Source organism: Myotis yumanensis, unplaced genomic scaffold, assembly GCF_028538775.1.
Source record: "Myotis yumanensis isolate MYYU_CA2020_CCGP unplaced genomic scaffold, mMyoYum1.0.hap1 SCAF_9, whole genome shotgun sequence".
NCBI classification, from domain to species: Eukaryota; Metazoa; Chordata; class Mammalia; order Chiroptera; family Vespertilionidae; genus Myotis; species Myotis yumanensis.
In genome coordinates this window covers 43127223-43149262 of record NW_027223760.1, presented here as the reverse complement: position 1 = coordinate 43149262, position 22040 = coordinate 43127223, and the positions used below count along the sequence as shown (strand labels likewise).

Here is a 22040-nt window from a genome sequence, read left to right as displayed (position 1 = left end):
ATTAGCACGATTTCAATATTATTTATTGAAAGCAGTTTGAAGTTGGATTTGACCAATTTTGTTTTAGAACTGACAGAAAGGGGATTTTCCTGGCCATTGATGATCTAAGGTGCTCTGGTTTGTTTCCAATTAACAGTGATCTTTATAGCTCTTAACCCACGTTTTTAAAAAGACTGGTGGTTGGGTGAGAGAAGCAGGGCACATGAGCAGGGTGTGTTGAATGTTTTGCCCCACATCTTTCAATAAGGTATGATTTGTAACTTTTGATTTAGCAGGTTATGTCTTTGTTTTTGTGGAAAGTGGGAGAAAAATAAAGAATTGTGTTTATCTGGCTGGTGGGTAAAACACTGGATGATGCTGTTATTGTTGAATGAATGTGTGTTTTGTGTATATCTCTACTGTTGGACTCATGGGCATATTGCCATTATTTTATTGTTGGGTGTGAGATTCAGGGAGGGCATCACTTAGTATAAACCTTTTTCATGTTTAATTTTTAAAAATCTTATTATAAAGAAGAAATTATGTTGGCATTGCTCATTTTATCTTACTAACAGTGCTGATGAGTCTATCTCCATTTTTGGTCAAAATTTAAGCAGAAGAATGAAATACATTTGAAACGCACCCTTTTAGAAGAACCCGGGCAGAGTTGTACAGCTGGACAGAGTCAGGAAGTTCCTGCACAGTCACCTGTCACTCTCTCTTCATCTTCGGCTGTGCTCAACATGCATGTTCCAAGCCATAGAGATAATTGGGATTTGCTCCCAGGTAGCTTCTTTCTTCTCCTGTCACTGGACTAAAATCTCTGACATGTCAAAAATGCCTTAAATTTTAATGAACTCTCTGAAAATGTAGTTGGGATTGAAGAATTTATTTATTTCTAATTTTAGATATTAAATAGATTTTGTCAGCTCAGTTCCATCTTTTGGAATGGAGTTCCTTTTTTTTCTGTGGATCCCAGTACTTGTCATTTTATTCCAAGCACTAAAGAAGTATGACAGAAAGAATAGTATGAGGAAACTATTCAGACCAACCCTGGCTATAAAATTCACTTTAGTTTTAGGTCTTGCCTTTGCAAAGCTCAGTAGAATGCTGAAGGGCTTAAAGAAATTAATCATGTTTCTATGACTTTTAATTGACATTTATTGTTTCTTTTTCCCCTGAAGTGGTAGAAGTAGTTATTTTTTATTTTTCTAAAAGGCACAGTTTTGAAGCCTTAAATACTTCATTAAGTCAACTGCCACCTATAATATCTCTTAGCATTCTGTCAAAATATATTTAAATCAGTTTTCCACCGGATGGGACCATGTCTTCTATGGATAAAGTATATCATGACATTTAACAATGTTGAGCAATTTGATATGTGTTCACTTGTTTTAAAAGACTGAATTTTATTCTTGTTGACTTTTTCCCTCTTTGGTTACTAGCAATTAAGTCCTTTCCAGGATTAAAAATGTTTCATAGTATTTTTGTGTAGACTTTCATCATTATTTTCTTTCTAGGGAGAAAAGGTGTTTAAATGGTTATGTGGAAGAATGCTTGGGTCCAGTCATTTACCAACTGGGGTCTCCAGGTGTTGGGTTATGATTGACTATGGTTTTCAAAATCAATATGACCAATTGTCCATTGACCTATATCAATGCTACTTTCTGTGATTCCCAGTCATTCCTAATGGGAGACTAATTTCCTGTGAATTAGGGTGGGAAGATGAGTTCATTGGCAAGTTTAAAGTCAGTGTGTTGCTCACATTTTTCTTTTTACATAAAAAATATGGAGAGTAGATCTTCAGAGGACTTCAAATATCCTCACAAATATTTTATAGTAATCATGAATATTTTCTCAGGTTTAGAGGCCCAGATCATACTAGTAAATTAAGGTTGCCCTAAAGAAAAAGTCCCAAGGGGAATAAATTTAAAAATAAAAAAGCCTCAACATCTAACTCACTCCTTGGATGTTAAAATGAACTTCACAGTAATTGGCTAGAGATTATACTCTGCTGGATTTTATTTCTCTTAGTTTAACATTTTCAGATGTGTTCATTTTAGGATCATCAGTGAAGGAAATAAAACTTTATTATGGGGACAGATCAATGGAAATCAATTGATATTATTATTGTAATTGTCGAGGTCAGAAGCCAGAAAACTTTTTCTGTTAAAGGTCAGATAGTAAATATTTTTGGCTTTACAGGACACATGGTCTCAATTGTAACTCCTCACTGCCATTGCAGCATGAAAGCAGCCACAGACAACATGTAAACAAGTGGGTGTGGCTGCATTCCAATAAAAGTATTTATGTACACTGAAATTTGAGTTTCATTTAAATGTCACTTATAAAATATCATTCCTCTTTTTTAAAAAGAATATTTTATTAGTTTTTTTTTTTTTTAGAGAGAGGAAGGGAGACAAAACATGGATGTGAGAGGCATTCTTAGCTCAGGATTTGACCTGCGAGCTCTGGTTTGCTGACCCCTGGTTTAGATCACCAAAACCCACAAGCAAAACTGTTTGCCCTTTAGGAGCTACCACCTTAAACATTTCTCAAGTCTTTAGAAATGTTCAAAAAGAAAATAACTTATCACCCTCCCTAGATGATTTAATCAGTAGTTAAAGACAAAGCCAGATACTCAGATTCGGAGTTCCTTTTACAGTACTTGGACTTGGTTATGGTTATTGGTCAGCAACTGGTAAAACCAAAGCTAGTGAACTGGCTCAGAGTAAACCATCAAGATTCATTTCAAAACCTTTTCTCATTGGGGTTTATATAACATTTGTTGCTAAGGTAAGTGGATTTGGAGATAATATTCAATTTTGTATACAGATCCATTTAAAGTAACCATTTGGAAGTGGAAGGTATTGGAACTTCAGTGCAGATTCTAGAGCCCCGGCCCTGGAGAGGGTCTTTGCATTTAGACAGGGCACACCTCAATCCTCACACATTTACCAAATTGTGTTTGAAGACTTACGGAGCTGCAAAAGACATTTAGGATTCTTTTAATGATTGGTGGGTCCAGAGAGAGATCGCCAATTTCCTTGAACAAAATGTCCCAATAAGGCTTTTAATTTGCTGTACTTCTTTCTCATCTTATTCATAACTCTTGGAAGAAGAGCTTTGTCTAAAATATCTTGTGGATATTGGTAGATTTGGTTTGGAGGGGGGCAAGATTTCCTTCATCTCAGATGGCGTGGGTTAAATAAATGAGTGAAACCAGAGGGAATTACATAAAGCTAAACTGTCTGTCACAGAACAGGAGAGATATTCGTCTTATTCATGGGTTTGGGCGTTTGTTAGTAGAGCTGTGGTGGTTGTAATCCCCCCAGGTGCTCCATCGTCCTGGCGCCTCACCTTTGTTGGCTGCTCCGTGCTTAATAGCCTTTGCTGATGAGCTCTGAGGCCAAACCTATCACCGCAGGTAAGTGAGGAAAGGGGGGCTACCCTGGGGAAGTGTGGAGTTGAAGACCGAGTCCCCTCTTTCTTAGCCACTCTCTAATCTGTCCTCTGTGTAGTCTGCAAACCGGCTTGCCTAACTCCTTTTTATTTTACCACGATAAACCCGAGTGGACAAGACAATAGATTGATATTTAAACTAGAAAGGACACAGAGCATTTCAGAAACTATAAACACTTGGGAAACCAATGATAGTCGACCATCCCGTTAGGTTCTGATATTTTTTTAATGAGTGGTATACATCATTCTGCTTGAGTTCCTTAAATTCGGGAAGTTTTTGCAAAGATGGATCAGCTCAACCAGTTTTATATTTTGGAAGGATGAAATGTTACTGGAGTAAAAAAATAATAATAAAAAATCAATCCCAAACCTATTTGTTTGAAATGGCTTATGTAAAAAAGATTTTATAGCAGCTATTTTCCATGTATACTCTGAATATTTTTTAAAAGATTATTTCTAGGGATCACATGTTAGATGATACACTTTGAAATTGGAAACAAGGCTTGTGCCAGGGCAGGAGAAAATGACGAGAGCTGTCAGTGAGTGCATTTTCTGTGTCCAGGCTGGACGTGAAATAGAGTGGCCAGAAATCAAAACTCAGCTCTCACAAACAGTTTCTCAAGATTCACCCACAGCCTAGTTATCTTGTTTTAAGAGATCCATGACCAATTTGATTGTGTTAGGCATCAGTTGTGCCTCTGAACAACCTATCTGATATTTCCTGCCTCAGACTGTCACATTCCATCAGCGGACTGACTTTATCTTGAGCAGCTGCTCACTCTGAGCACACTGTTCTAGCACTCCTGCCAGTTGCAGTCACAGCAGAAGTCTTTTTTTTTTTTTTTTTTTTTTTAAATATATTTTATTGATTTTTTACAGAGAGGAAGGGAGAGAGATAGAGAGTTAGAAACATCGATGAGAGAGAAACATCGACCAGCTGCCTCCTGCACATCTCCCACTGGGGATATGCCCGCAACCAAGGTACATGCCCTTTGACCGGAATCGAACCCGGGACCTTTCAGTCCACAGGCCGACGCTCTATCCACCGAGCCAAACCGGTTTCGGCAGCAGAAGTCTTTTTTGCCATCCAGTGCCGTTGAACCCGTTCCCCAGTCTCCCCCACTCACTCCTGAAAATCCAGGTTCTTATTTCAATATGACAATTCAGGGCCTGGTGAGCACTGTTGTCTTTGAGCATCTGGTGCGGTTTGGATGGATTGATTAGTTGCTGATTCAAATGTATTCGGAAGGAAAAAGAGAATCTCTAACATCTGACTCCTCATTTTGTTTCCTTTAAGGCCAGTCCTGTTGGTTTTTCACACCTGCTCATCATTCCTGGGTGTTGTGCAAATAGTATGAGCATGTCTCAATGAACCAGGCCCTGGTTATTGGCCTGTGGGTCCCTCATATTCTTTCTTTTAAAAAATATTTTTTATCGATTTCAGAGAGGAAAGGAGAGAGAAAGAGAGAGAAAAACATTGATGATGAGAGAGAATCATTGATTGGCTGCCTCCTGCATGCACTCGAGCCCACAACCCGGGCATATGCCCATGACCTCCTGGTTCACAGTTGACACTCAAACCACTAAGCCACGCCAGCCAGGCGGTCCCTCATGTACTTGATTCTCCTCCTCTTCTCACTGTCTTTCTCAGTCATAGTTCCCTCACTAGAATACTCTCCAGTTGCTATGCTTCTTAAAGGCAGGAACTACATCTTATTTATCTCTCTTTTTTTTTCATTTATTGAAGAGCACCCCCCCCCAAAAAAAGATATCTCAATATCCTATCTCTGGAACATGGGAATGCTACCACATTTTGAGAATGGGCCTTTGCAGATATCATTGAGATGTGATCATTCTGGATTATCCAGTTGGGCCCTAAATCCAGTAACAAGTGACCTTGTTAGAGACAAATGGAGGAGAAAACAGAAAGAGAAGGCAATGTAAAGATGGAGGCCACAAGCCAAGGAAGCTGGCAACCACCGGAAGCTAGGAGAGGCGTGGACTGGATCCTGCCCTCCAGCTTCTGAAGGGATGGGACCCTGCCAGTGCTTTGATTTTGGACTTCTGGCCTCCAGAACTGTGAGAGAATAAACTTATTTTTTAAAATTTAACTTTATTGTTGAAAGTATTACAGATGCCCCCTTTTACTTTCCATCCACCAAGAGGATAAATTGTCTCCCTCCACCGAGAGGATAAATTTCCATTGTTTTTAGCCACTCGGCTTGTGGTAAGTTGTTATTTAGTTGCAGAAAGCTAATGTATTTCTATCCTTGGCACCTGGCACAGGACCTGTCAGGTAGTTAGGTTCTTAGTATATTTTTCTACGTAATAAATGATCTGTGGCTAAAAGGCTTACAAGGAGAAATAGGTAAGAACAAGCCAGTTTTAGCTTATCCATACTTTCCCCGTTTGCTCTTATTTAGGTTAGTAAAATAGTCAAGTTTAGGGACAAGCCTGTGTGCCTAAACATTGTTACTGGGACTTAGGAAAAGCATTGGGAAATAATATGTCCTGCATTTTTGTTTCCTGACTCAGCTATGAATGGTGAGAGTGATTTTCCAATGAAATGACAGGATGCTTTCCCAGTCTCCTTTCTACTTATTAAGGTTGCTTCTCTGCATTCAGAATATAGGGAGCCCCTCCTTCTTGCCTTGGAGCCCTATTTGGGCAGATTCTTGGCTGCAGTACACGTGTGGCTCAAAGAAACCAAGATGTGTGTTGTCATCTGGCCACTGAAATGGCCGGATATTTTCTAACTATTGTAATCGGTGAAGAATTCCAGTTCTACTCGCAACCCTCTAGTGTAACAGTTTGTGTTCAAATTGTATAGACATGAAGAGAAGTGATGTTAGACAGTTTCTTCCAACATTAAAAGTAGAAATGGCCCTAACCTGTTTGGCTCGGTGGATAGAGCGTCGGCCTGTGGACTCAGGGGTCCCAGGTTCGATTCCAGTCAAGGGGGGCATGTACCTTGGTTGCGGGCACATCCCCAGTAGGGAGTGTGCAGGAGGTGGCTGGATCGATGTTTCTAACTCTCTGTCCCTCTCCCTTACTCTCTGTAAAAAATCAATAATATATATATATTTTTAAAAGTAGAAATGGTCTGAAGTCAAGATATGCAAGTTACTTGGAGTGATTTATAAAGAACAGACCACTATCCACCATGCTGGAAAACCGTGATGGTTTTATTCTCAGTAGCTTGACATTAATACAGATGCTTTTTATTTTGTGCTGAGAAAAACAATCTGTTACACATAATGTAACTTGAATATACAACATAGAAACGCATCCTAAATTAGTTACAACAAGAACCTACAAAAACTTTATAGGAAAAAAGTTACCTAATATTGCCACCATAGTTTTTAGTAGACGGACCCTGTCAGACCCTGTCACCAAAGCTCAGCTCTGTAAACAATGGTTATTTCCATGTTCTGGGGAATCGTTAATAACAGGGGCACGGAAATCAGCCTAAAAAGTTCTAGCACATCACTATATACTGTACAGTCCTCAAAAATAATTTATTGTACTGTTTCTAAAAAAAGGTACTAGGGTTGTTCTTTTGCTCTGTTTCCATAGTCTGGAGCTGCACGCGAGCACTTTAGTCTAACAGTCTAAAAACACGAGAACTGAACCGCAATTCACAATCACAGAGATGAGGTGGTGGAGTCGAGGACTTCACGCCCGTTGCACACCGTTGGGACATACGTGCTTGCAGAGGCTGGAAAACAAAGCAGGAGAGGAACTTCAGTGTTAGGCAAGTGGGCAGCATAGGTAACGGCACAAACAATACCAGGCACTCATTATTAAGTTGGAAACGAATGCTAACTTGGCTTTGGAAAATGCTAAATGATTTCATACTGTGGTAGGTCAACTTTCTAAATGCGTCCTGCTGCAAATTAGTTTTCATCCTGGTAAATACCTCCCTCAATGTCATACGTCTTGAAGAGAGTTTATCAGCATAATCACTGTTGAAAGAAGCCACTTGTGGGTTTAAAATGAGCTTTGGTAATCTATAAACTGGTTCGAACACTATGTGCAAAATTGAAAGCTCACTGCAGTTTTCTCCAAGATTGTTAAATCAATTATGATTTTCAATACCTTAATTAATTTTGTTCTCTCTGGGCAGGGATGGCTCTTACATAGTTCCACGGGTCATCTGTGAACCTCTCTGCCTGAGAGAATGGTTTGCTATGTTCTCGTTGTTCAAGTGGATAACCTCAATGAAAACCATAGCAAGGGCTGGTGTCCTGAGCACTTCAGTTTCATAATACTTCTCCGAAAGGAAGATATTTCAAAGGGATGATGTTCTTGTTAATGACAATAATGACAAACGGTGTCACGGTGTGAGTCTAACATGTTCTTTCTTTTTATGACACTTAGTTTTTCAAGATACAGCTCATAGCTCTTGTTTTGGAAGTTTTGTTTTTATGAGAAATCTAGGTATAACTAAGCTCTATTTCACCCTTAATGCTTTTTTTTTCCTGAATGAGCACAAAAGCAAGGAGCCCCTTTCTTCGTGGGATGAAACTATGTAGCCAAGAGAATCAGAGATAATTCTACATTACCTTTCAGAGCCGTTTATGTTCCTTCCCTTGGCCTGTCCATCTGGACATGCTCACCTCGAAGGAGCTGATCTTCTTGGCTACCTGACCAAGCCCAGATCAAACCGACCAGTCAGCTGTCCCATTCCTTAAGGGCATATCTCTCAGTTAGTAATCAGACACACATGCTAAAGTGTTCATGCCTGATAGTGGACATAGTCTTGCTCTATAAAATTGCATTTTTCATTGGAATTTCATTAGACATGAAGGAGAAACTAATTATGAAATCTGAGATTATGTGGCATTCAGTGGAGGAGCATTAACCATACTTGTGGCACTGAAGTCTTTCAGCAGGCCCACCACCAGGGAAGCTACAATCTCTCAATTTCGCAATGATTACTTGGCGAGGTAGGTGAGGAAATCTGTGAAGTCAAGCCTGTGTGGCTGCGTAAGGTCACAGCGGAGTTCTGTGACACGCTAACTCTTTTAGAGATGCTTCCCTTTGATCAGTTTTAAGATGACCTTCAGTTTTCTCTATAATATGAGCCCCCTAAAAGCTATAATATCTTTGGGGGTTGGGGAATGGCATAACCTACATTTCCTGAAACATCTACAACAAAGACATTTTAACACAATGTGTGCCAGATAAGTACTTGATGGATAGTGATAGTGATAATAATTCCAAATGTGAGGGCTTCGCTTTATTCTTTGCAGGGTTTCTTTATATGCTTTATCTAATTCTAGCTTCATCAAAGTTGGGTCAGGTAGGAGAAGAACAAGGTGAAGATCAAACCGCAGTTCACTGGCCACTTAGGAGAGCACGTCCAGCCATTTAATATGTGCTCTTTCTGCAGCTTCTTTGTATCCAACTGTCTACTCGACATTTCCATGTGGATGTTTAATAGCTATTTCAAAATCAAGTGCCAAAGCAGAACGCTTGATTCCTTAACTTGTCCCTGTTGAGTTTTCATTTCCTCAGTGAAGATTCTCAGGATCCAGCCAAGTACCCAAACCGGAAGTCTAACATTATACCCCCTTCCCTCTTTATCCCTCCCCCGATGCCAAGCCTGAAACCAGGTCCAGTCATCTCTGTCTCCACATCCAACTACTTCTAGCTTTGCATCTACCACCCTGGGCCAATCCAGCAATATTTCACTCTTGGTGACTGCACTAGCTGCACCACTGGTATCTCTGTTTCCACTCGGGCTTTCCTGTGATAGATTATCTATACAGCAGTGAGAGAAAGTTGTTTAAAAGTGACTACACACCTCCAATGGCTCCCCTCTGTGCTCTCCTTACTCTGGCTTATAAATCCCAGGGTGATTCCCATGCCTCTCTGTATTCTCCCAATTCTATGCCCCGCCCCCCCTCCCCCCGCCGCTTTTTTTTTTTTCTCTTGTCCTCAAAAGAGTGTATCTGTTTCTCAGCTGCAGGCCTTTGCAAGTAGCTGTTGCCTCTGCAAGAATGTTTTTTCTTCTCCTAATCACATGCCTGGCTCCTCCTCGTCATCCACATCTGAAATGTCACCTCCTGAGAAAGGTTATCATCAGGCCATCTAATCTAAAGTAGCCGACCAGTTACCCTCTGTCACATTACCCAATTTTAAAACTGATTTTGTCTTGCTTTTTTTTTTTTAATTAGTGTCTTATACTCTTGACTAGAAACTACACAGGGAGCTCTGCTTGTCTTTTTCATGATTTTATCGCTATTGCTGATCACAGAATACATTCTCTATACGTATTTTCTGAATGATTGATTAAATGGTTGCATTTCAAAGAAGGTGGGAACCAACAAAAGTTTCAAGAAGGAAATAACCTTTTAACCTGAAGAAATGACCAGCAAAGGTGAGGCCTGCGGGCAGCCTTGTGGGGACAGGTGGGCCTTTGTGCTTCCTAAGCCACATGGTGGCATTGCCCATCAGCCACCCTTGCAAAGTGGCTCAGGCTGTCAGCATCCTCTGGCAGCCATGCTGCCTTTGACATTTTGACTAATCTCTTCATCTTTTCCAGGATCAAGTTTTATTACTTCTGTGAAGGGTTTTCATTTTCAGAGATTGAAGAAGTATGAAGTGTAATGGGGGCGGGTCTAGGAGAACCAGGGACTGGTATGCTAATGCCCCTGTCCGTCTTGGATTAGTCTAATACCCTCTCTCCCTGGATTTTTAAAGACCGTATCAGAAACCTACTGTGCTATGCCCCATACTATTGTAGAACTTGCACTGCTGTTCTTAAGTGTGCTCTTAGAATCTGCTTGCTCACCGCATTCTAACATCTTAAAATTGGGTGTATTTTGACTAGGTAAGCAGCACATAGAGGGGCTACAAAGGTAATTGCATGGAACATCCTTAAGTTATAGTTTCAAATAACCTTCTACTAGACATCCCGGGGACATCATTATGAGAGTTCACAAAATAACTGAATCATTTACCTGCTTCACAGGGACATTAAAGGGAACGGCCTATGTTACAATGTCTAAACTCTTTGAGAGGAAGATAATAGAAACTCAAGGTTTTCTTACAAAGAGTAATAACAGCAAAAACACTCCCCAAACTCTTTCTGCAGCTGTTTCTTCCCTGAGCACATTTTAGTGTATTAAAGGGAATTGTAACTTGCATTTCCCTGCTTCTCTCTTACTGTTTCATCTGTAGCTTTTGCCAGTGTATTTTATTATGTAAAAAAAAATCTCATTTTTGTACATGCTGCTGAATATAGTAGAGGAAATTACTCTTTTATGAGTCTAGTATCTCAGTTACTTTGTCTTTCATAAATATTTCACAAATGTCTCCCATATTAGTCTATTTAATATTCCCCCAGGTAGTGAAAGATGTGTAAGGGCCCAGTACTATGTGTGTGTTTGCGGTGAGCTTTTGCTATTATTCTAATGAAATTCCCATGAGATTTTTAATGGTGTAAGTTAAGCCCATATTCTTAAGTGCGGTTAAGCAGATTTCTATAATCATCCTTTCTGTCAGAAATAAAGAGGCTGCAGGCTTATTTTTGGCTTTTCTGGGAGTGGGGATTAGTTACTCTAGGCTAAGGTGCTACTTTTTGCTAGTCAAGTTGAAAACTGAAGATAGCTGAAAAAGTGCCACCATTGATCACAAAAGGGCAGTTTGCACCCATCAAAAAGCATATTTTGCTTCTCAAACTTGGTAAAGCATTAGAGCAGCCAAGTGGCAGTTTTGTCTCCACTGTGAAATTCATTTCTCTTCCACCAGTAATGCTTGTGCAGGCCAGGCTTTGGAGAAAATGGTCGTATTTTTTCAGGGAATTAATCCCTCAATCAATGCTAAACATATTTATTTAATAGATTCTTATGGATGCCAAGTGTTAGTCAACCCAGTGGCTGAGATTTGGTTCCTGAGAATCAGTGTGTTACTGTAACTGTGTAATATATCAGGCTTGGAAAAGGAGTAAACAAACATTGAAACAGAGACATTCCACCAGTTTGTTCCCATCTGTTCCATTTCCTTGTTCCTAGTGACCCAATTCCCCCCCCCCCCCCCCCCCCCCAGTATGTCAGCTTGTTTAGATATTTTAATGTTATGGTCATAGAAGCCAACTTCTACCAGCTGTTTGTTGCCTTGTCTTCCTGCTTCATCGGTGAACCTGTTTTCTTATTCATCGCCTTAATTTTGCTTGTGCTAGGGCCCCTTGGTCCCATTCCAGAAGTTCATCTGCTGATTAATATATGTTAATATCTGGGCAGATGATGACACTACTAGTCCCTGGTTTGGTAGCCTTGCTATGTGTCAGAGATTTTGCCATGGGAGACACAATCCATTGTTAAGAAATGTGGGCTAGATTCTCAGGGTAATAATCTTAAACTGTTAACAGTGGATTTAAGAGGAAATTATATTCCTATGATGTGGGAGAAAAAAAAATCTACGGACCTAAATGTGGATTTAGGAGTTAAATGCAAAGACTTCTTCATTCAGTGATTCATTTCTTGTGAGACAAGACTCATGGAAAGAGAAAATTTGGCATGTACCTTTTTTATAACCCATGATGTGACTTAATTGCCTTTTCAACAGAAATTCTACTGATCTTCAACTAAATCCCTCAATCCATTGTTGCCACTTCACACTGTCATGCTTTCTTTCTAATCATGTTCTTTTATTCTCACCTCCCTCCCTCAAGAAGCACAAACTCATGCTGGATGCAAGTAACTTGTAATTGAAAGGACTCAATAATTTTTTGCATTTTTCTTACCTACTCTTAGTTGCCCAACATCTCTGGTTTCTCCTCTTTTCTATCTCAATGTGTTTTCAGGCAGGAATAAGAAACTTACCCTGAGGCTCCAATACCTAATATAAACTATAATGTGCCACTATGCCTAGGGATCAAACTCTGAAGCCAAAAGTGTTAAACTCTAATAAAATAATGTCAGACTCTAGTCCTCCTATCTAGTGGAGCTAATCTTGTTAGCTTCACCGTCAAAGTCCATACAGCATCTGAGCACTTTATTAGCTTTCATTGCTACCACCCTGACTTAAGCCACCAACATCTGGAGTATATAATACTTCCTGCATGATGTCTCTGCTGCTCCCTGTCTTATATTCTGCCCCTATAGCTAAAATGATGAAAATGGTGCCTTTAAGGCCAGTTCACTTCTGATGAAACCCTTGTTTATTTTCCCAGTTATTTCAATAGAGAAATAAAAGTCCTTACTATGACCTCCAAAGTCCTACACGGTCTGCTTCCTCTCTGTCCTTATCTCCTCTCACTTTCACCCTTATTCATGTCCCTCTAGCCACATTTGCCTCTGTGATGTTCTTCCACGTTAGACCTTTACTTTTGCTGTTCCCTCTGCCTGGAATGTCTTTCCCCCAGATATGGATGGACATGTTCCCCTTCTTGCATTTCCTTTATGTCTCGGCTCAAATCTGGCCTGTTTACAGAGAACTTGCCTGGCCACCCTATAAAAAAAGTAACTCTCTTTAACCCCAGGACACCTTATTTGTCTATGCCCCATATTATTTTTTGCACTTCACTTAGCAGCTGATAACAATACGTATTATTGGTTTGTCTGACTGTGCCTACTCTTGCCCGTTAGGATGTAAAGCACCGTGAATGTAAGCTTAGAGCTGTGCCTAGGTCCAAAAGTTTCTTGAATGAATGAGTGAATTATCCATAATTTTTTTTTCATATTTACCTGTTAAGGGTCCCTTTCCTAAAGTCTCTGAATTAACTCCAGGTAGGGAAGATGTTTAAAAATTTTTTTTTCATATGATAGGGATTTTGTGGTTATAAGTACACAGGTATCTCCCTTTTTTGGTGTTATTCAGAGAGTTTCACTTACTATGAAAAGGGAGTAGGAAGGAGAAATAGTGTAGCATAAACTGATACTAGATACTGCTTGCTTTCAGATATTCATAATCTCAAGTCAATTTATGGGCAGTATTTGATTATATACATAATTCCTTTTTAATTAGCATATCTTCATAGTTCTGATCATGGTACCATGTTCCCAAAGGCATTAATGAATTTGGGGTTACATGGAAATGTATATGACTATATGACTATAGGTATCTCATACAATATTGAACTCTGGTTTAGGAACCCCCTTTGAGCTAATGAGTTTATGTTACTTTCAAGTATGTGGGACAGAATGGACAATGTACAATGTAATTTAACTCAAGAAAGTGATACTTGCTTTTAAAGACCTATTTAAGTGGAAAAATTATATTTTTGGTATATACATTTAGCTGGTCACCATCAACAATATTCCTTTGTTTTTTAAAAATCAAATCTCATTTTCCAAGCAGCTTTGTGGGTAGCCCCTCTGGAGAACCACACCTTCTCTGTGCAGCCAGGTAAGGGATCCTTGGGTCTCAGATGGGCATGATTTATGTCACTGAACTCCCTGGCATGGGCTTTTGTGAGGAATAAAAGTCTACACTCATACTATAGAACAAGATGCTGTCACGTGTGGCACTGAAGGAAAAGCTTTTGACTAAAAAAATTGAATTTTCAGATGCTAAGATTCTTATTGTCCTAATGGTCTCTGCCATGAATTTTGTAACTGAGCTGAGGCCAGAGGAACCACATAGCAGCTTTTGAGAGTTTCATCTCTGACTTTAGTTATCAAATTCCTGAGTGTATCTAATAGATAGGGCCCTGGTTTTCTTATCTAGAAATGTGGTTATTAGAATAAGTGATCCATAGCATCTCTTCCAGATCTAGCCTCTGGTCACTGTTATTAAGGAAGGTGGGCTACATTTGCTTGGGGAAAACCAGCAAAATATTAGAGGTAAAGAGAAAATTATTTCAAGGTTGCAAAAGAGCAGTCGTGAGACAAATGGAAATGTTAAATAGAACACAGGAGGGGTATTAAACATAAATCTGCTAATATATGTAGGGTTACCTATTACAGCTCTCTATTCTCCCATCCTCAGTGAGGAAGGCATGAAAAGGAATGAAATGAGATTCCCAGGAAGGCTGTGGACATGCCTTCCCAAAAGGAAAATGGATTGACATCTTTCAGATTTGGATGCCCTAGATATATTTAGTCTGGAAGCAGATGGCTTAACTTGCCAAATACTCTAGGTTTCTCATGCATTAGCCACTGAGGATTTATGTCTATAACATCCCTATGCCTACAGCAGGGAGGCCATCATTCAGTCTATGCTGCATAATAACTTGCTCATTTGCCTGGCCATGGAGCACATGGTGTCATTCTGGGACTCCCTGACCTGTAAAGGGTACTATACTGCTTTTCTGGACTTGCACTATAGAGAAGAAATTTGGGTGTTGCCTGCTACTTTATTCTGTTATAAAAAAAAAATCATATTTGAACTTGAAAATGGCTTGCCCTCTCCTGATTGGGGTATCTTCAAAGGTTTGGCCATTGATACGTGCAAAGTGTGTCCTCAGCTGCTTGCTTTCTGCTGTGATAGCTCTGTGGGAAAATGTGCTGTGACTAAAAGGCTGTTCACTTGACTTTTCTATACTACTGATTCCTTCTCATAATGTGAACATGCTTTGTAATAAAGAATCAATTAATTGAACAGCTCACACATTGCCCCCTAGGCAAGTGCCCTTCTGCACAAGGTTTTGGCAGAGGAAATCAATCTCCACATGCCCATGGCTCCTCAGGGACGCAAACCTGGGCAGCATTACAGCAGAAGCCTCTTGGCTGAACTTAATGGTAATGACATGCATGTATCTGAATGATCACCCTGAGCAAGAGAAACACACATCCCCGTAGGAGAAAGTCTGTGCACATAACGGCTCTGAAGATGATCGGGCACACTCCATTTCTCACCTCTCTCTCCCCAGGCTATGCCTCTGCAAACCCATATTAGTGACAACAATGTCCCGACCTGCATGAGTCCTATAAGGGTTTTATGCTGTGTAACTTCACATGCACACCCAGCTTTTACCTTCAAAATTAGTGCAGTTCTACTTACATTCAAAATTAGTGCAGTTCTACTTACATTCGCAGCATCCCTTCTTGATTGCCTGTCTGTGGGAACCAGCTCCTGCAAGCCCCTTTGCTTCTATAGCTGAACAAAATAAAGAATGACCTCTTTTCTTTCTCATCCAAATACAAAGAAAGTTTGCTTATGTGAGTGGGTGTGAGAGCAGCAGACAAGCATGAGTTAGGACTTTTGGGTCTCTGAGTACTGGTCTTGAAAAGAGCATTCCCAGTTTCACTAAATGTTTTCTGAGTGGCCAGGTGCTTCTGTGACATAAATCCCTTCTCTGGAGGGTTCTGGAGAGAGCTGGGGAAAAAACTGCACAGGGAAGTGGCCATTGGCGTCACGAATACCTCCCATCTCCGAACCCGTGCCTGTATCCTCTTTGAGGGTCATCTAAGAGGCCCTCCCTGCTCTGCACCGATACCAGTGGATAAAGTAGACAGGATAGTGTAGACTGAGGTTCTCAAAATGTACTCCTTGGATCACTTCCATTGAACCAGCAGGGGTGTCTTTTGCTCCAGACCACATGAATCAGAATAGCTATGGGTGGGGCTTGAGAATCTCTACTTCAAAGAGTTGTCCTTTTTTGTACACAAATATTGGGAATTATTGGCCCAAAGGTATACTTAATGGAGAAAAGTTAATGTTTCCTTTATATTTATTATTCTGACTCCCACTGTGTATTGTTAATAGCACACAAGTAAAATTGGTCTTTTTTATACCTAGCAGTATTCAAATATTTCTCATATGGTGAGTTTTCTGAGATGGCCTTAAGCATGCTCTTTCTTTCATGCCTGCTTCTGAGTTTGGTCATGCTTTGCCATCTCCCTGGAGCTACTGCTCAGCTTTAAAAATCCAATACCAATACTCTTTCTGCTATCAACCACCTTAGGGGTTTTCAGAGAGCGCACCTAGGCTCCAAGGTCATGTGGTATTTCTGCTACTCTCTTGCCAGAGAATTAACTGGGAATCAATAAGGCTACACCTTCAGTCTAGGTGTATCATGTTGCTGTAATCTCTGGTAAGAGGGCAGTACTGATTAATTTAGGACTTGGAGAGTGTTTCATGACAAAACTGGCCACAAATTTTTTGAGAGGCGGGGACCCCTTAAATCTGGGCAGGCACTGTCATGCTCTCTACAATCCCACGTGGTGAGGCATCCCGCCAAAGTGCCAAGCGTCAGAGTGAAACCACTGTGGACCCTGCAGATCAGTTCAGTCTGAGGTGATACTGCAGAAGGACTCCAGTCAAGGCCTCATGGAGCATAATAACTGCTCAGCCAAGTCTTGCCTGAATTCCTGACCCACAGAATCATGAGACAGAATAAAAGGGTTGTTGTTATAAGTCACTAAATTTGGGGGCTGTTTTCTCTGTGAGAATAGATAACTATTGTGTGTGTGTGTGTTGCGGGGGGCGGGGGGGAGGTTCATTTTTACCTCTGGAGGGAGTTAAACAACCAGCAGCAATATTGGTCACAATAAGTTAACACAATAAAACGCCTGCATAATAATTGCCAGAAGAACATACTAGTAAATTATGTACAACCTAATAAAACATATGCTTTACCTAATGAATTTAGAGAAGTTTAAAGACTTTTCTTGATTTATAAAACAACTTACTTCCCAGTATTTAGAAGGGAAATGGGTATAAATTGTGCTGGATATGCAATGGAGGAAACAGGCACTGAGATATTAAACCAGTTGCTAAAAGATTCATCACAGCTGGTCAGTAACATGTTCAGACGCAGAACTAGATCTCAAAGACCAGTGGCTTTCATACTTCTTTGCCTGCAATTCACAGCAATAAGTGTTTTTACTTGGATCTGGTACACATCCATAAACTCTGGAGCAAATGTCCTGAAATACTATTTACCCTTTTTACATATAATGTACTCTAGGAGATTTATTCTATTCTCTTTCATAAAATGCTGGTCAAATATACTGAATACATTTCATGACCCATTAATGGGTTACATTCTACAGCATCACGGGACCAGGGGTTCACCACTGTCATTCACAGGTGTTTAGAAATGTCTGGTGTATAGAAGGTACTCAAACATTTAATGAATGAATTTAATGAAAACAGTTCCAAATTATTAAAATGGGAAAGGTTCAAGCACAAGTGTGGAAAGCCAGTGTCAACTCGTGAATTATTTTATATCTTTGCACGTAACTTCTATTCTTCATTTCTTCACCTGTAAAATATAACTCTGATATCTAGTACTCATGGGACAAAATGAGCCCACAAATAGAAAACTATTTTGAATTAAAGATATAAAATTACAAATAAGAGATAAATTGGGAGGAAGCAAGATGGCGGCGATATAGGCAGACGCGTCCCAGGTCTTGTCCCGGAGCAAACGGAGTAAGCAGCTGAAACTAATAACACCCACCCCGAATTGGCAAATTTACTCAGCTGGTGAGACGGCTTGCAGCCTGGAAGGGCAGACCTCCCCTGGAAAGGTTAAAAACCAGGGATCTGGGCAGGAAAGTTTGCCAGACCTGAGCCCAGAGGGTCGGAGGGAGACCGCATGGCAGACAGCCGCGTCTCTTGGGACAGACACAGACCCTGACCAGGGTAAGGAGTTCCGCGGGTTTGCTGGCGCCAGGAGATTTGAGATTTGGATTTTGTGATTGCGGAGAACTGAGACTAAAGGGGGCATCCTGAGGAACTGATCAGACCATGCAGTGCCCATAAGAGAGGAGCGTTTCCCAGACCATGCAGTGCTGGTAAGAGGAGCGTTTCCCAGACCGGTAAGAGAGGAGCGTTTCCGCGGCCGGCCGGCGTTTGTCTGTTTCTTTGTTTTCACTGAACCCTGCTCATAGGACAGTTCGGATACAGACACTCACCTGTGCTGAAGAGAGGGTGAAGGTGCAGACAAGGGGAATCTGGGGAGAGGCTGAGGAAAGAGGGGGAGCCGGAGGAGGTGGCAGCGAATTGAGTGCTGAGACACCCCTGGGCCCAGGACTGGGGCAGCCATTCCTCCAGAGGGTGGAACTCCTCCCCCCAGCCCCCCAGGCAAGGAGCACAGCCACACCCAGATTCCACCCTGTATGAGATAAAGGACTAAAACAAGCTGATTAGTCCCTGGGAGTTACCAGGGTCTGGCCTATAGAGGGATTTTCAGTCCCACCAACAACACAGAGCAGGGTAAGGATTAAAAAAGGATAGAGAAGCTGTATAGCCTCAGAGGCCAACCCAAAAACACTGCCACCCAGAGGTTGAGCCACAAACTGACTCTTAGGGGAATACAAATTAAGGCAGACTGGATCACAAATACGGCCTGCTTTAAAATCAGGACTGTGATTTACAACACGGAGGAACAGTGTAATGCAGGCAAACTCAACACTCTCCTAAATACCTGGCAGGACTAAGGCGAACCAGGCTGAAGAGTAGAAGAACCGAAAGACCATCACTACTGCAAATTTTTTCTTTTTCTTTTTCTTTTTAATTTTTTCACCTTTTTACTAAGAAACCAATTTTTTTTTCTCTTTTTCTTCTTTTTCCATCACCTGATTTTACCCTTTCAATTACCACATTTTTATTTTTAACCAGTATTATTACTCCTACCATTTTACCATTTTTTAAAGTGCCATTTTATTTTCTCTTTATTTTCTTTTGGGATTAGTGTTCTCCATTCTATTTTCATCGTTCCTTTAGCATTAATTTTCCCTATCTCAATTCCACCTCTTTGCTAAAACCCTCTTCCTTACTTTTCCCCTTTTGGTGTCCTGTTTCTCTTACCCTATTCCTGCTCCAGACTTTCCCAATTCCCTCTTTTTACCCCCTGTCTAATTCCACCCTACTTATATATCCTATTTCCAATCTACTGCTCTAAATCCTTATACACCTATTCTTTATCCTTCTTCACTTTCCAACCATTTTTTTTCTCTCTTATCTTTCTATTGTTTTCTTGATTGTTGAATATATTGGGCTTTTTTTTTTTTTTTTTTTTTTTTTTTTTTTTTTTAATTTGTTTGTTTGTTTTGTTTTGTGTTTTTTCTTCTTTTTTAGGACTGGTTGTGAGGTTGTTTTTCTTTTTCTTTTTCTTTTTCTTTTTTTTTTTCTGCTGGTTTTTCCCTTCCCTCCCCCACCCCACCCTAGTTATTTTTGTGCTTCTGTTTTCCCTTACCCCTCTGGATATTATTGGTGGTTTGTAGTTTGCATTCATCTCCAGGGATCTGTTGCTGGAATTTGTTGAGATTAGTGGCAGTTCTATTGGAGTTTGCTCCTCATACGGGGAGTCTCTTCCCCACTTCTACTTCATTCTCTTTTTTCGCTCTCTTTTTTTCCCCCCTCTTTTTTCCCAATTCTATTTTTGCACTCCTTTTTTGTTTGTTTTTTTCTTATTTTTCTTTTCTGTTCTCTCTTTTATCTTCTTCTCTTCTTTCTCCCTTATCCCCTAATTCTCTTAATTCGGGTGGTCACCTTTATTTGGAGTTATTAATATTGTGAATATACTTGTGTTCAGTGCCTGGTACGTTGTGCCTTGCTCTGTTGTATTTTGTGCCTTTAAATCAACGCAGCAGATCCAAGCAACAGCAGCCCCCTGATCACCGCAGCCTCCTGATCACCACAGCCTCCTGATCACCACACCCTCTGTCTGTGGAACAGCAACTGTACGTGAAGCCTCCCCCCACCAGCCAGAAGAGCCAACACAGCTGTGAACAACACCCACCAGAGGAGCTGCTGCCAACTGGAAAGCAGCTGCTACCGCAACCGTCTGAGCAGCAACCACAACCCAAGGAGCCCCTGCCACCCAGGGAGCAGCCACTGAACACCTCAACATCTACATATGTCAGCGAGATCAAACATGGGTAGGCAAAGAAACCCCCAAAGGAAAGAAAAGGAGGACTCGCCAGAAAAGCAGCTAAGTGAGACAGAGATATGCAACATGACGGAAAAAGAATTCAGAATAAGGTTCCTAGAGTACATGCACCACATGTTCAAGAAGCAAGAAGAAACAGATGAAAAACTCAACTACTTATGCAAGAAGCTAGAAGAAACAGATGAAAAAATCAACAACTTAAGTAAGTCCCAAGAAGAAATGAAGAGTGACATAGCTTCAATAAAAAACTCCATTGAAAGTATCAACAGTAGACTGGGAGAAGCGGAGGACCGAATTAGTGAATTAGAAGACAAGGAAGCAAAACACACTCAAACTGTACGGCAAATGGAGAAAAAAATTAAAAGACAGGAGGAGAGCCTAAGGGAGCTTTGGGACAACATGAAACGAAACAACATACGAATAATAGGGGTGCCAGAACAACAGAAAGATGAACATGGATTAGAAAACCTATTCGAAGAAATAATATCAGAAAACTTCCCTGAGGTGGGGAAGAAAAAAGTCACACAAGCCCAGAGAGTCCCAAACAAGGTGAACCCGAAAAGACCCACACCAAGACACATCATAATTACCATGGCAAATGTTCAGGATAAAGAGAGAATCTTACAGGCTGCAAGAGAGAGACGGAAAGTAACATACAAGGGATCTCCCATTAGATTATCAAATGATTTCTCAACAGAAACACATCAGGCCAGAAAAGAATGGACGGAAATCTACAAAGTGATGCAAAGCAAAGGACTGAATCCAAGAATACTCTATCCAGCAAGGCTATCATTCAAAATTGAAGGGGAAATAAGAAGCTTCACAGACAAAAAAGGGCTAAGGGAGTTTATCACCACCAAGCCAGCCATGCAAGAAATGCTAAAGGGACTGGTGTAAAAAGAAGAAATATCAAGCTCAGAAAGAAAACAGCCACACACACACACACAAAAAGAAATGGCTACAAACAAATACCTTTCAATAATAACTTTAAATGTAAATGGACTAAATGCTCCAACCAAAAGACATCGAGTGGCTGAATGGATAAAAAAACATGACCCATACATCTGCTGTCTACAAGAGACCCACCTCATTAGAAGGGACTCACACAGACTGAAAGTGAAGGGATGGAAAAATATCTTTCACGCAAATGGAAAGGAAAAGAAAGCTGGGGTAGCAATACTTATATCTGACAAAGTACATCTCAAAGTGAAGGCCATAACCAGAGATAAGGAAGGCCACTTCATAATACTAAAGGGATCAATACAACAAGAAGATATAACCCTGGTAAACATATATGCACCCAATGCAGGAGCACCCACATACATAAGAAAACTTCTGGAAGATATCAGGGGAGAGATCAACAACAATACAATCATAGTAGGGGACTTTAATACACCACTGACATCACTGGATAAATCCGCTAGACAAAAACTCAGCAAAGAAACAGCAATCCTAAATGACTCACTAGATCAGATGGACTTAATTGACATCTTCAGAACACTTCACCCCACAGCTGCGGAATATACATTCCTCTCAGGTGCTCATGGGACATATTCAAAAATAGACCACATATTGGGTCACAAGCAAAGTCTCCACAAATTCAAGAAGATTGAAATCATAAAAAGCTTCTTCACAGACCACGATGGCATAATGTTAGAAATAAACTACAATAAAAACAACCCAAAATACTCAAACACTTGGAAGCTGAATAGCATGTTATTAAATATTGATTGGGTTACCGATGACATCAAAGAAGAAATTAAAAACATCCTGGACACTAATGACAATGAAAACACAACAATCCAAA

General features: G+C 40.5%; 1 protein-coding gene across 1 annotated transcript in view; it reads right to left on the bottom strand.

Moving 5' to 3' along the window:
- Positions 1–6605: 6605 nt before the first annotated feature.
- GRM3 (glutamate metabotropic receptor 3) overlaps positions 6606–22040 on the bottom strand; it is a 206918-nt gene continuing 191483 nt past the window's right edge. The window contains exons 6-7 of the mRNA XM_070424160.1: positions 15421–15489; positions 6606–7159 (exon numbers count right to left, since the gene is read on the bottom strand). Coding sequence (XP_070280261.1) covers positions 7086–7159; positions 15421–15489 — 143 coding nt within the window. The 3' untranslated portion in view covers positions 6606–7085. The remainder of the gene's footprint in view (positions 7160–15420; positions 15490–22040) is intronic.